General features: G+C 52.2%; 1 protein-coding gene across 1 annotated transcript; it reads left to right on the forward strand.

Annotated features, from left to right (window-relative positions):
- Positions 1-6054: 6054 nt before the first annotated feature.
- Positions 6055-10414, forward strand: Bhlhe41 (basic helix-loop-helix family member e41). The gene is made up of 5 exons (XM_057790215.1): positions 6055-6421; positions 6564-6627; positions 6950-7057; positions 7368-7479; positions 7860-10414. The coding sequence occupies exons 1-5, from the start codon at positions 6360-6362 to the stop codon at positions 8741-8743; spliced, it is 1230 nt and encodes a 409-aa protein (XP_057646198.1). The 5' UTR covers positions 6055-6359; the 3' UTR covers positions 8744-10414.
- The last annotated feature ends 475 nt before the right edge of the window (positions 10415-10889 follow it).

Consider the following 10889-nt stretch of genomic DNA (forward strand, 5'->3'; position numbering starts at 1 on the left):
TCTTAAATTAGCCCATTTCTCTTATTTTATATTTCACCATGAGGTTTGTGGTTTACCAGTAAGGTTCTGGCATCTTTCTCCTTCAGCAGCTACATAGCGTTTGCCTGATTCTGCCTTCTTTCTTCCTGCATTCAGTTTAGCTTTCCTGCCTACTCATATTCTGCCCTGCCATAGACCAAAGCAGCTTCTTTATTAGCCAGTGGTAATAAGACATATTCACAGCATACAGAGGGGAGTCCCATGTCAAGCATTCCTCTGTCCAGCCAGGTCAGCAGAACGTCTTCATTCCTCGTCCTCTGTAGGCAAAGAACCCCAGGGGTTTTAAGAACTCACAAACACTGAGATAGCCTGAGAATTTGTGAACATTATATAACCAGAAATGATTAAAACAAAAGAAAGATTTACTTCTTCTACTTAATATCATCGGCCCAGCCATAAGTAGTTTAGCACGCTTACAATCCTACCCAGTGCTTGGGAGGTTGAGGCAGGAGCCCTGCATGAATCTGAGGCCAGTTAGGGCTCCAGAGATTTGTCAGGAAAGAACTCTACAGATGTATGATTTTATTTATGTAGTTATGAAGCATATCTATGTAACATCATATATAGAGTATAAAATAAGGACACTGTTAGAGTTAATATTTCATGGTTATCTCCTTTGCGCTGCGCAGACTAGTGAGTGTATAAACACACTGTAGAGAGTTAGAGAAACATAAAAGATGATTTGTTAAGTCACCTCGTAGCCACAAAGACACATTTACTGGCAGTCTATGGAGAGACTGGGTCCTTACAAATTAAAAGGGATGTGTGCTCTTGGGCCATGTGCTGAGCACGCAGCTGGGAAAACCAGCTTTCTATTCTGGAAATCTATTGCCTTCAGCAAATAACATCATCAATATTTTAAAGTCACCTTTGGATTCTGTGAGGAGCAGTGGGTGTCCCCTCCCTTTTCAGAGTCTTCTAGGCACCCCCCCTTTCTGCAGTGGGCCTGTGCATTAACCCGTCTCTGGCCAGTGAGAAGAAATTACTACACACATGCCCCCAGAGCCAAGGCTTTGATGTGAACACCAATGCAGAACATTTTTAACTTTTTTGAGCATTCTGCTTCATAAGCTACTTGCTTTCGGCACGGAGTTGTGTGAAATACTGGTAAAATCACCAAAACATGAGTATAAAATGCACCCAGGGCTGGGGCACCAGGATCAAGGGTGGACTACCTGCCAGGAGTGCCCTGGGCCCTCCGTCCCCTCCCTCAGGATCTCAAAGGAAAGGCGTGTGCCCACCTGAAGGACTTCCCTCATCGCCTCACAGGTGGGGGCACACCCTGGGCAGACCTCAGTCCTTCAGGCCACCAGAGATATTCACTTGCTTAGTATCATATCTGGGATCCCAAAATAGCCACACACCACCTCTCCCGAAGAGCAGTGAGACCCAGAGAATCTTGACAAGGCAGGAACCTTCTGTTCCCAACAGAAACACGTTCCTCTAGGGAGAGCCCAGTTTCTGTAGGGAAAAAAACGACACAGAACCTCCTGAAGCCATCAGTGGATGCCTGAAATTCAGGGTTCAGGATAGCTGGGGTTAAATGTCTCATTTTACCACAATCAACAGGGAGCAACTTGTCCTGTGTTAAAAGTCACAGGGCGAGGGAGATGGTTCCGTGGCACAGTGGGCACAGAGTTTGCTACAGGGGCACAAGGATGTGAATTCAGATTCTGATTGCCCCAGAGGCATATGGACACTCATCTACAACTCCAGAGCTAGGAGTGCGAGGCTCAATGGCCAGTGAGCCTCGCTCAGAGAGTGATGCGGGATTCTTCTCTGCATGCTGTGAGTACCACTGGTTAATAAAGAAACTGGTTTAGATCTGTGATAGGGCAGAGCAGAGATAGGCGGGAAAAACTAAACTGAAGGCTGGAAAAAAAGGAGGTGGAGTCAGGGAGAAGTCATGGAGCTGCTATCTGAGACAGACATGTGGAACCTTGCAGGTAGGCCACAAGCCTCATGGTAAAATATAAAACAACGAAAATGGGTCAAATTAATATGTAAGAGTTAGCCAATAAGAATTTAGAGCTAATGGGCCAAGCAGTGATTTAATTAATACAGTTTCTGTGTGGTGATTTCGGGGCTGAGCAGCCGTGAACCAACAAGCGGCCTCCCTCCAACAAAACAGTGAGCCCCAGAATCAACGAGAGATCTCAATAAAATGGGGGGAGGAAGTGCGATGGAGGGAGAGTCTCGATATGGTCTAGGACCTCAGTACTACACACCACACACGCGCGTGCACACACATGCTGACACACACGGGGGGGGGGGGACACAGGTACCATGTGTAGACACCCAGGAGAAAGAGGCAGATGCTGAGGTGGTACCCAGAGAGGCAGTAAAGGTAGCAATGACTTCACCCAACGGTCTGTGAAAGAGCGAAGCTGGGCGTCTTTAACTGTAAGCAGGACACTCACCTGTGATTGACTACAAACCGGAAGGGGTTCTGGGCTCATTTTGTGTCGTACTGACTTCAGCATCAGCCAAGGCTCCCTCTGTAATCACTGGAAGAGGGCACACCAGCGTCTGCTCCTTGTCTGAACAGGCACCTCGTCTTCCCGTTCTAGGTTCACCAGGGCTTTCTAACTGTTTCCCACCCCAAGTCTTCATGTCGGCCTTGACTTGATCTGCTCGGTAAAGATGGTGAAGTTGATAACCATCACCTTTTCATAGCTGAACTAACCTCAGCACACCTGTGTAACATTATACACGCTCAACATGTTACTCGGACTTAAATCAATGCGGGCTAAGTGCTTGCTGCACATCCCATCCGCATGTCTGGAGACTAAACCCTCCTGTCATACTTACCCATCTCTACCGCCAGCCCCTAGGCTTTAAGAAGTAAATAAGACTTATTTACTTATGTGTGTAGGTATTTTGCCGGATGGCATGTCTATGCATGTGTGTGCAGGCCTGGTGCCCAAAGACAGAAGAGAGAGCTGAATTCCCTGGAAGTTAGGGTTACTGATGTTTATAAGTTCCCATGTGGGTGCTGGGATGCTGTGGGACGATGGTTTTACCCTGTAAAGATTTGGTTCTTGTACTTGTTTAACAAAATGCTGATTGGCCAGTGTCCAGGCAGGAAGCATAGGAGATGGGGCAATGAGAACAGGAGAATTCTGGGAAGAGAAAAGGTTCAGTCTGCAGTTGTGACCCAACGGCAGAGAAAGCAAGATGAGAATGCCTCACTGATAAAGGTACCAAGTCGTGTGGCTAGCATAGACAAAAACAATGGGCTAATTTAAGATGTAAGAGTTAGTTAATAAAAGCCTGAACTACTAGGGGGACTAGTTTATAACTAACGTCCACCTCTGTGTTTCTTTGGGACTGACTGGCTGTGGGACCTGGCCGGACAGAAACCTCCCGTCGATACTGGGGTGTTGTTAAACCACCCAGTCATCTCTCCAACCCTGAGATCCCACTTTCCTCTGTCGTTCTCCCATCTCTATTTCGTCCTTGAGAAGCCCTTAGGATAGAACCTGCTACTCTAGTCCTGAATGCAGCCTGACCATTAGTTATTGCTATAACAGCTTTGCTCTCAAGGGTCATTTGGTGGCATGGGGGGGGGGGTGACCACTGATCCCCACAGGCAACAGTTTGAGACAGAAATGGCAAGAAGACTCAAGTGTAAGGTGGGAAATGCAGAAAATGTCATCCTAAGAATGATTAAAGGATGAAGGCAAAGAGAAAACAGAACAAAAACACCAGGGAAACGTGGCATGTAGCAGGGAAAACAGGGAGAGGGGACACGGCAAAAGAAAAAAGTAAAGAAAAACAGAACGGCGAGCATGAAGGGCAAGAGAAGAGAAAGTAGGAGAAGGAAGCAAGAGTAAAGGGGGGCCTTGAGGGTGAGCCAAAGCTGGGTGTGATGGCCCACACCTTTAATCCCATCACTGGGGAAGCAGAGGCAGGCCACCTCTGAGTGTTCAAGTTCTAGGCCAGCTTGGTCTATATAGGCAGGGAGCTCCAGGCCAGCCAAGACTACACAGTGCAATCCTGTCTCGAACAACACACTCACAGAACTAAAGAATAAAAATCAAATGGGCAAGAAGCCCCTTTACATCTTGAGCTGCTTCAGAAGAGCTCACTCTTCAGAAACGCTGACTGTAGAATTAGTTTGGACCTAAAGAGCAGGAAGCCAGGGAGGGGAAAATGTTGCTAGAGAAGGCTGAGGGGCGCAGCCCCGAGTCTTCTCGGGAGAGGATGAGTTTACAAGCTCACTTCAGCCCTTCCTCTTGATCCCCAAAGCTCCTGTACCCTTCCTCCCATTTCAGCTAAAAGCTGCCCGACTTAGTGCTAGAGTTCCTCCTTCCAGATGTTGGCCTTGTGACTCCTTGCTCCAGCAAGGCCACGATGCAGGGACCCAGACTTACTCATTCCCCTAATGCTCTCTCTAGTCATCATTTTAAAGGGGGAATTGACTCTGGAATATGTTTGTGGAGTACCGCGAACTTTAAAATGCTTCACCTCAGCCTCCTTCGTCCCCGCCTAGTCTAGCCGGTTAAGAACTAGAAGGAAGCAGCGATGATCTACTGAACGAATAATGCTGTTTGGAGCTCTAACTTGCCTCCTAATCACAGAGATCAACCACGTAGAGACGAGAGAGGGCGGATCGAGGCTTAAAATAAAAATCCGCATTTTAAAAATCACTTTCACTGTTATCTTTAATTAATCGCCTGCTGTAAAACGCGCCGAGTCGTCCCACTCGAGGAACCCGGGAGGGTGCTGGAGAGGAACTCATCCCCGCGGCTCCGCCCAGGACTCGGGCTCCTCAGCCGCGCGCCAGGCTGGGAGGAGGCTCGGCAGCACGTGACGTGCTCCAGCCGGCGTGGCCGGCGACCCAGATCCGTCCCCGGAACCCAAGCGCTGCTGCCCTGGCCCTGCTGCGCTCCAATGCGCGTGCATTTGGGGCCCAGGCCCCTTCTGGGTTCACGTGCCACCGGCGATCTCGAATACTCCCCGAGGGAACGTGACTGTCCCATTCCGTGCAGAAGCAACCCGGGGTCTCCAAGTCCGCGGGGATAGGATTCAAATTCGTATTTATCCTGAGCTGCGGGGTCACTGGCATCTGGGGACGGTTGTCCTCTCGGGCGTGTAGACCGAGCTCCCGAGGCCGCGGGGCGCGCGCACGGCATCCCTGCGCGCTGATGTGGCAGCCGCCGCAGGTCGCATCACGTTGCCGGCCCTGTGCTGGTACCCGCTGGAGACGGGATTAAGGAGGGAGGCCGCGGAGGTGCCAGTAGTAAACGTGGGTTCGCCACACTCTCAGCGTGGCTTATCGCACGAGGGGGGTGGGGTGGGAAGCACCACGGCGTCTCACAAGCTGGGGCGGGCAGGACCCCGACTGCGTGGCTCTCCCGCAGCAGTCCTTACACGCCACCCACTCCGTGCCACCCCTCCCCCTCTCTGCGCTCCCCCGGGAGCACCCGAGGCCCCAAACGTCATCTGCCGTTGTGATGAGTGGCACCGCAATTCCGGCTGCTGCGGAAAGTTTAGGTAGTCCGGGGACACCGTGTCGCCAAAGCTACTTAGAATGCGACATTTGGAACCAGCGATTACATTTTCAGTGATCCTAATTCCTTCCAGAGATTGGACTCCAAGTCCTCCTATTTTCAGGGTAGCCCTCCAGCCAGCGCCACGGGGTGTCTTTCTACCCTACCCTCCTTCCACGCCCGACCAGCGAGCAGTGAGCAAAGCCTCGGAATTTTCCTTCCCTGCTGAAGTTTAGCCACCGGGAATTCGCGTCCCTTCTCTGGCCCAAACCAACAGCAATCGGTGGGAAAGCAAAAGGCCACGTTCACGGTTCTGCACCGAGATGCCGGCCGAGCCGGGGAAGCCGCGCGTCCCGCCCCGCCCCCGCGCCCTGCAGCGCCTCGGGGAAGACGAACGGCTCGGCCCGGGTGGCCGCTTCCTCCTGGTGGCCCCGATCAGGTGTCCCCGCCCCCTCCCGGCCCCTCCTCCCCGCCCCCCTCCGGGCTGGACCGCGGATGGTACGTTCCGCACGTGAGCTGGGTGCTGGTCTGGCCGGCGACGCGCGTGCCCTGTGGCCAAACACTGCCCGGAGTGAGAGCAAACTACCAGCGCAGTGCGTGTGTGTGCGCGCGGGGGTGCGCGCGCGGGTGTGCGAGAGGGTGAGCGAGCGAGCACGGGGCGGAGGGGCGGCCAACTGCTTCACACTTTCAACACTGCACCGAAGAGGGAGAGCGAGACAGCCTGGAGACGCACACATCCCCCCAAGATCTCCCCAGGCCAACGTCCCACAAATTACAGGACAGAACCCTCCAAATCGAAACGGAGGAAACGGACAGCCATTGAACATGGACGAAGGAATCCCTCATTTGCAAGAGAGACAGTTACTGGAACATAGGGATTTTATAGGGTAAGGTGTACGCACCGTGGCGATGTCTAGGAGTCGGTTTGCCTTTTTTTTTTTTTTTTAATCCTGCACAAAGTGATATGGAACGGGCGAGGGCAGAGCCCCTCCCGGAATGGGGGCCTGATGCTGATTTCTGTTTTTGCAGACTGGATTACGCCTCATTGTATATGTGTAAACCCAAAAGGAGCTTGAAGCGAGATGACACCAAGGTAAGCCTTAAGTTTCCAATAACCTGCCTGGATAGTTAATTAGGGCCATTGATTTCGCAGGGAAACTGTGCCTGCAAATATATTCCAGCCCCGAGCTTCCCTAACTGTGAATTTTAAGCGGCCTGCTGGATACTCGGGGGGGATATTCAACACCGCACCTGAATTTAAATTGGATTTTAGAAGTCTAGAGGAGAGAGAGTTCGTGGGCATCAGTTCATTACATAGTGTTTGGGGGTTGGGGTGGGAGGGTTCTTCTATCCAGTAAGTGAATGAGTGGATGTTTAGCTTACGGTTGTCTCTTTTCCCCGGCTCGTATCTGAAGGATACCTACAAATTACCGCACAGATTAATAGAAAAAAAGAGAAGAGACCGAATTAATGAATGCATTGCCCAGCTGAAAGATTTACTGCCTGAACATCTGAAATTGACAGTAAGATCTTAGCACTGTTTCATTCTCTGATGGTTCCAGGGTGTGCTGGCCTCATATAAACTCCGGGATATAGGGTAATAAATGTAAATATTAAGAGGCCTGACTTCCAACTTGTGCTGTGATGGAGAGTTTCCCAGGGGCTCCGGGCTGGGGGCAGAGAGATCATGGATGATCTGCCTTGCGGGGAGGTGAACAGTGCTTCCTTCCCAGTGGTTTTTTTCCCCCAAGTTGCTGGGCTGCACGGGGGAGCCGATCAAGGAAAATTCATGTGTTTTAAAGTAACTCCTGCCCCTTTCCTTTTGCACTGCAGACACTGGGGCATCTGGAGAAAGCAGTAGTTTTGGAATTAACTTTGAAGCACTTAAAAGCGTTAACAGCCTTAACGGAGCAGCAGCATCAGAAGATAATTGCTTTACAGAATGGTAAGTGGGTCTGAGGAAGCCTGCCCTGATAAACCGAGTAGCGTTGGGGCGCAGTGCTAGAACTCCCCACCGCGTTCTGCTCCAGGTGAACATTGCCTCTGGTTTCCCTTTGCTGCCAAGTATCCCAGACACTTTCTGCAGAGCTGGAAGAGCCCCGTTTTTATTTAAAGTGGCGGCTGTGCCTCTCTAGTTGGGATTTTCAGTCGGGAGGAGAGCGCCTCACCCCGCCACCTCCTCCTCTCGGCAGTCTGCGGATTATATCGCTGGAATGCCCAGGAAAAGCCGAGCTCACTGTAGGCAGCGCAGGGCCCACGTGATGAGCAGATGTCTTAATGCCGCGGTTTTTCTTCTCGCCTCCCCCCACCCCCCGTGCACCCTAGGGGAGCGCTCTCTGAAATCGCCGGTCCAGGCCGACTTGGATGCGTTCCACTCGGGGTTTCAAACCTGCGCCAAAGAAGTCTTGCAATACCTCGCGCGCTTTGAGAGCTGGACGCCCAGGGAGCCGCGCTGCGCACAGCTTGTCAGCCACCTGCACGCCGTGGCCACCCAGCTCCTGACGCCACAGGTGCCCCAGGGCAGGGTCCCGGGCCGCGCGCCCTGCAGCACTGGGGCCGCGGCCGCCCCCGGCCTTGATCGCGCCGCCCGCTGCGTGCCGGTCATCCAGCGGACTCAGCCCGGCACCGAGCCTGAGCACGACACGGACACCGACAGTGGCTACGGAGGCGAGGCGGAGCAGGGACGCGCCGCCGTCAAGCAGGAGCCACCCGGGGACCCGTCGCCCGCGCCCAAGAGGCCGAAGCTGGAGGCGCGCAGCGCGCTCCTGGGCCCGGAGCCCGCGCTGCTCGGCTCGCTCGTGGCGCTGGGCGGGGGGGCGCCCTTCGCGCAGCCGGCCGCCGCGCCCTTCTGCCTGCCCTTCTACCTGCTGTCGCCGTCCGCCGCCGCCTACGTGCAGCCCTGGCTGGACAAGAGCGGCCTGGACAAGTATCTGTACCCCGCGGCGGCCGCGCCCTTCCCGCTGCTGTATCCTGGCATCCCCGCTGCGGCCGCCGCCGCTGCCGCTGCCTTCCCCTGCCTGTCGTCCGTGCTGTCGCCGCCTCCAGAGAAGGCAGGCTCCGCCGCCGGTGCCCCCCTCCTGGCGCACGAGGTGGCGCCCCCGGGGCCGCTGCGCCCCCAGCACGCGCACAGCCGCACCCACCTGCAGCGCGCTGGGAACCCGGAGTGCTCTCAGGAAGATGCCTCGCTGCCTGCCAAGGATGCCCCCTGAGCCCCACAGCCCTTCCCGAACAGGGGCAGGGGGCTCCAGAGGAGTCGCCAGGTTTCCAAGTTCAAAGGCCCCCTTAAGCGTGGCAGGGAGGAAGAGTAAGAGATGCTCGACAGGCTTAGGACAAAAACAGGTGTTTTGTGTACGTTTGGAGTTCCTGTTTTGCCCGTTTCTCACCCTTTTGCCACCCCACCCTCTACCCGATCACACCCACCCCACCCTTCGCCCCACTGTTACAGATCCTCCGTGCGAATTACTGGTTATGTTCTATTTACCCCCCCCCCCCAAATTTAGTCCACTCCCCGTTCCCTTTCCAGACACAGAGTCTGACTCTGGGAGTCTGTTGGGTGGGAGAGCCACGTGGAAAAGAGAGTGCCTGGTCCTAGGGTCCTTGGGCTCTGGGCCTGGAGCGGCAGGTGTGTCCTCCAGCTGTCCCTTGAGGAGGCACTCCATTAACCGAGGGTCTCTGAGAGTTAAATGTGTCAGTATTTTGTAGTGTTTGGCTTTTTGAAAGGTACTTTTTTTTTTTTCAAAAAGGTGAGAATGCTCTTGCCCTGTTGTGGGGCCCTTGGAGTGATGTCTCTGTACCTTGCACTTGTTTGGAAAGACTGGGCCTTGGGCCATCTTCAGGCACTATGTCAGGGTGGGAGCTGGGGGCGGGAGGTTTGAGCCCTTGGCGCCTCTGCTCGCACTTTGTTGACAGATTGACCTCAAACTCTTTGTCCCACTTCAGTTTCTCAATTCATGTGCTATGGTCATAGATTTGTGTTTCTGAGCATGTCCCCGCCCCCACCGCGGGTTACTTTACCCATCATGTTCCCAAATTTTTGTAACGTTAACATTTTTATTTTTTAATTTTTCAAAGTGCACTGGGCTGGAAAAAGAAAAGCCTAAACCGATTGATTGGTCCTCAAATTCTTAGATGATAGAAGTGGAGGGAAGAGCCAGTGCTCCCCCGTGATGGGAAGTGCTCCGAAGATGTAGGGGGAGCCCTGCCGGGCCTGCTCTCTCGTTCTGTAGATATTTTTCTGGAGAGACCAAACCAGTTACCAGATAATCAGAAAGAAAACTCGTTCAATACAACACACACCAAGACCTTGTCTAGATATTTTTAGTTTGTTTGTTGCTAAGGTAGCACTGAGAACTGTCACTTGAATGTTACTTGAGGGGTGAGACAGTGGTCTGGAGTGAGGAAATTACCTGGGTCTGCCAGTGTGTTCGGTCCGTCTGCTGCTGCTGCTGCTGCTGCTGTTTGCCTCAAACGCTGTGTTTAAACAACGTTCAACCCTTAGCCTGCCCAGGCGGCTGTATGTACATAGCTGTTAATACACCCAATTAATGATGCCTGACATGTTATTTTTGTAGGGGAGAAAGATACGTGCTAATGGTATTTTGAGTTAAAATATCTTCTGGGAGGACTTGGTGAAGTGTTTGCACTTTGGTTACTATGCTTATGATGCTTGGTGCAAGCTTACGCTGTCTTAAATTATTAAACAAATAAATATTGTCTGCAAGAAACCAGCCGGTTTAAACAAGTTTAGTATGTAAAGATGAGCTAGAGTCTATCTTTATATTCTAGTATTTTCAGCACTCCCTAAATTCTATTATCTAAATATTGCCACACTATTTTGTGATTTAAAGCTTATTACTAAGGAATAAAGACTTTATATATGATATGAGGCTGTCTAATAATTAAACAACACCGAATACCCCCACTAGTTCCCAGCGACTTCTGAGAACCGGGACAAGAGCTCATCAGACCGGGTCCTCTGACACGGTTTGTCTGTTTGGTTTTGGTTTTTTGTCATTGGTCTCCAGGGAGACTTCAGGGTCTGGCCTTGTGTCCCAGCTTGTCTCCAGTATATCAAAACTACAAAAGGAATAGTCTAGCAATCACCGGTGGTTTGTTTACCTTAGCCCCAGTTAGCTAATGTTTTTATGATTTACCAGGTTTGGGTCCTGACCTCAGTTACCCTCTGCTGTGCGGTCTGGAGTTTCCCTCACCCAGGTCCTAAACACAGGACTATGGGGAGGGGGTGTTTCGATCATGCGCATATTTTGCCGTCTTAACTTTTACAAAGTAATACTGGTAGGGGACTTTGCCTTGGAGCTCAGGAAATGATTTCTAGACTTTTCTCAAGTACGTAAT

Source organism: Chionomys nivalis, chromosome 1, assembly GCF_950005125.1.
Source record: "Chionomys nivalis chromosome 1, mChiNiv1.1, whole genome shotgun sequence".
Classification (NCBI taxonomy): Eukaryota; Metazoa; Chordata; class Mammalia; order Rodentia; family Cricetidae; genus Chionomys; species Chionomys nivalis.

Excerpts from the sequence above, each read along its gene's own strand:
- Bhlhe41 (XM_057790215.1), top strand. The coding sequence starts at position 6,360 with ATGGACGAAGGAATCCCTCATTTGCAAGAGAGACAGTTACTGGAACAT. Across the intron at positions 6,628-6,949 it reads TGAAGCGAGATGACACCAAG|GATACCTACAAATTACCGCA; the intron begins GTAAGCCTTAAG and ends TCGTATCTGAAG. Across the intron at positions 7,480-7,859 it reads GATAATTGCTTTACAGAATG|GGGAGCGCTCTCTGAAATCG; the intron begins GTAAGTGGGTCT and ends CGTGCACCCTAG.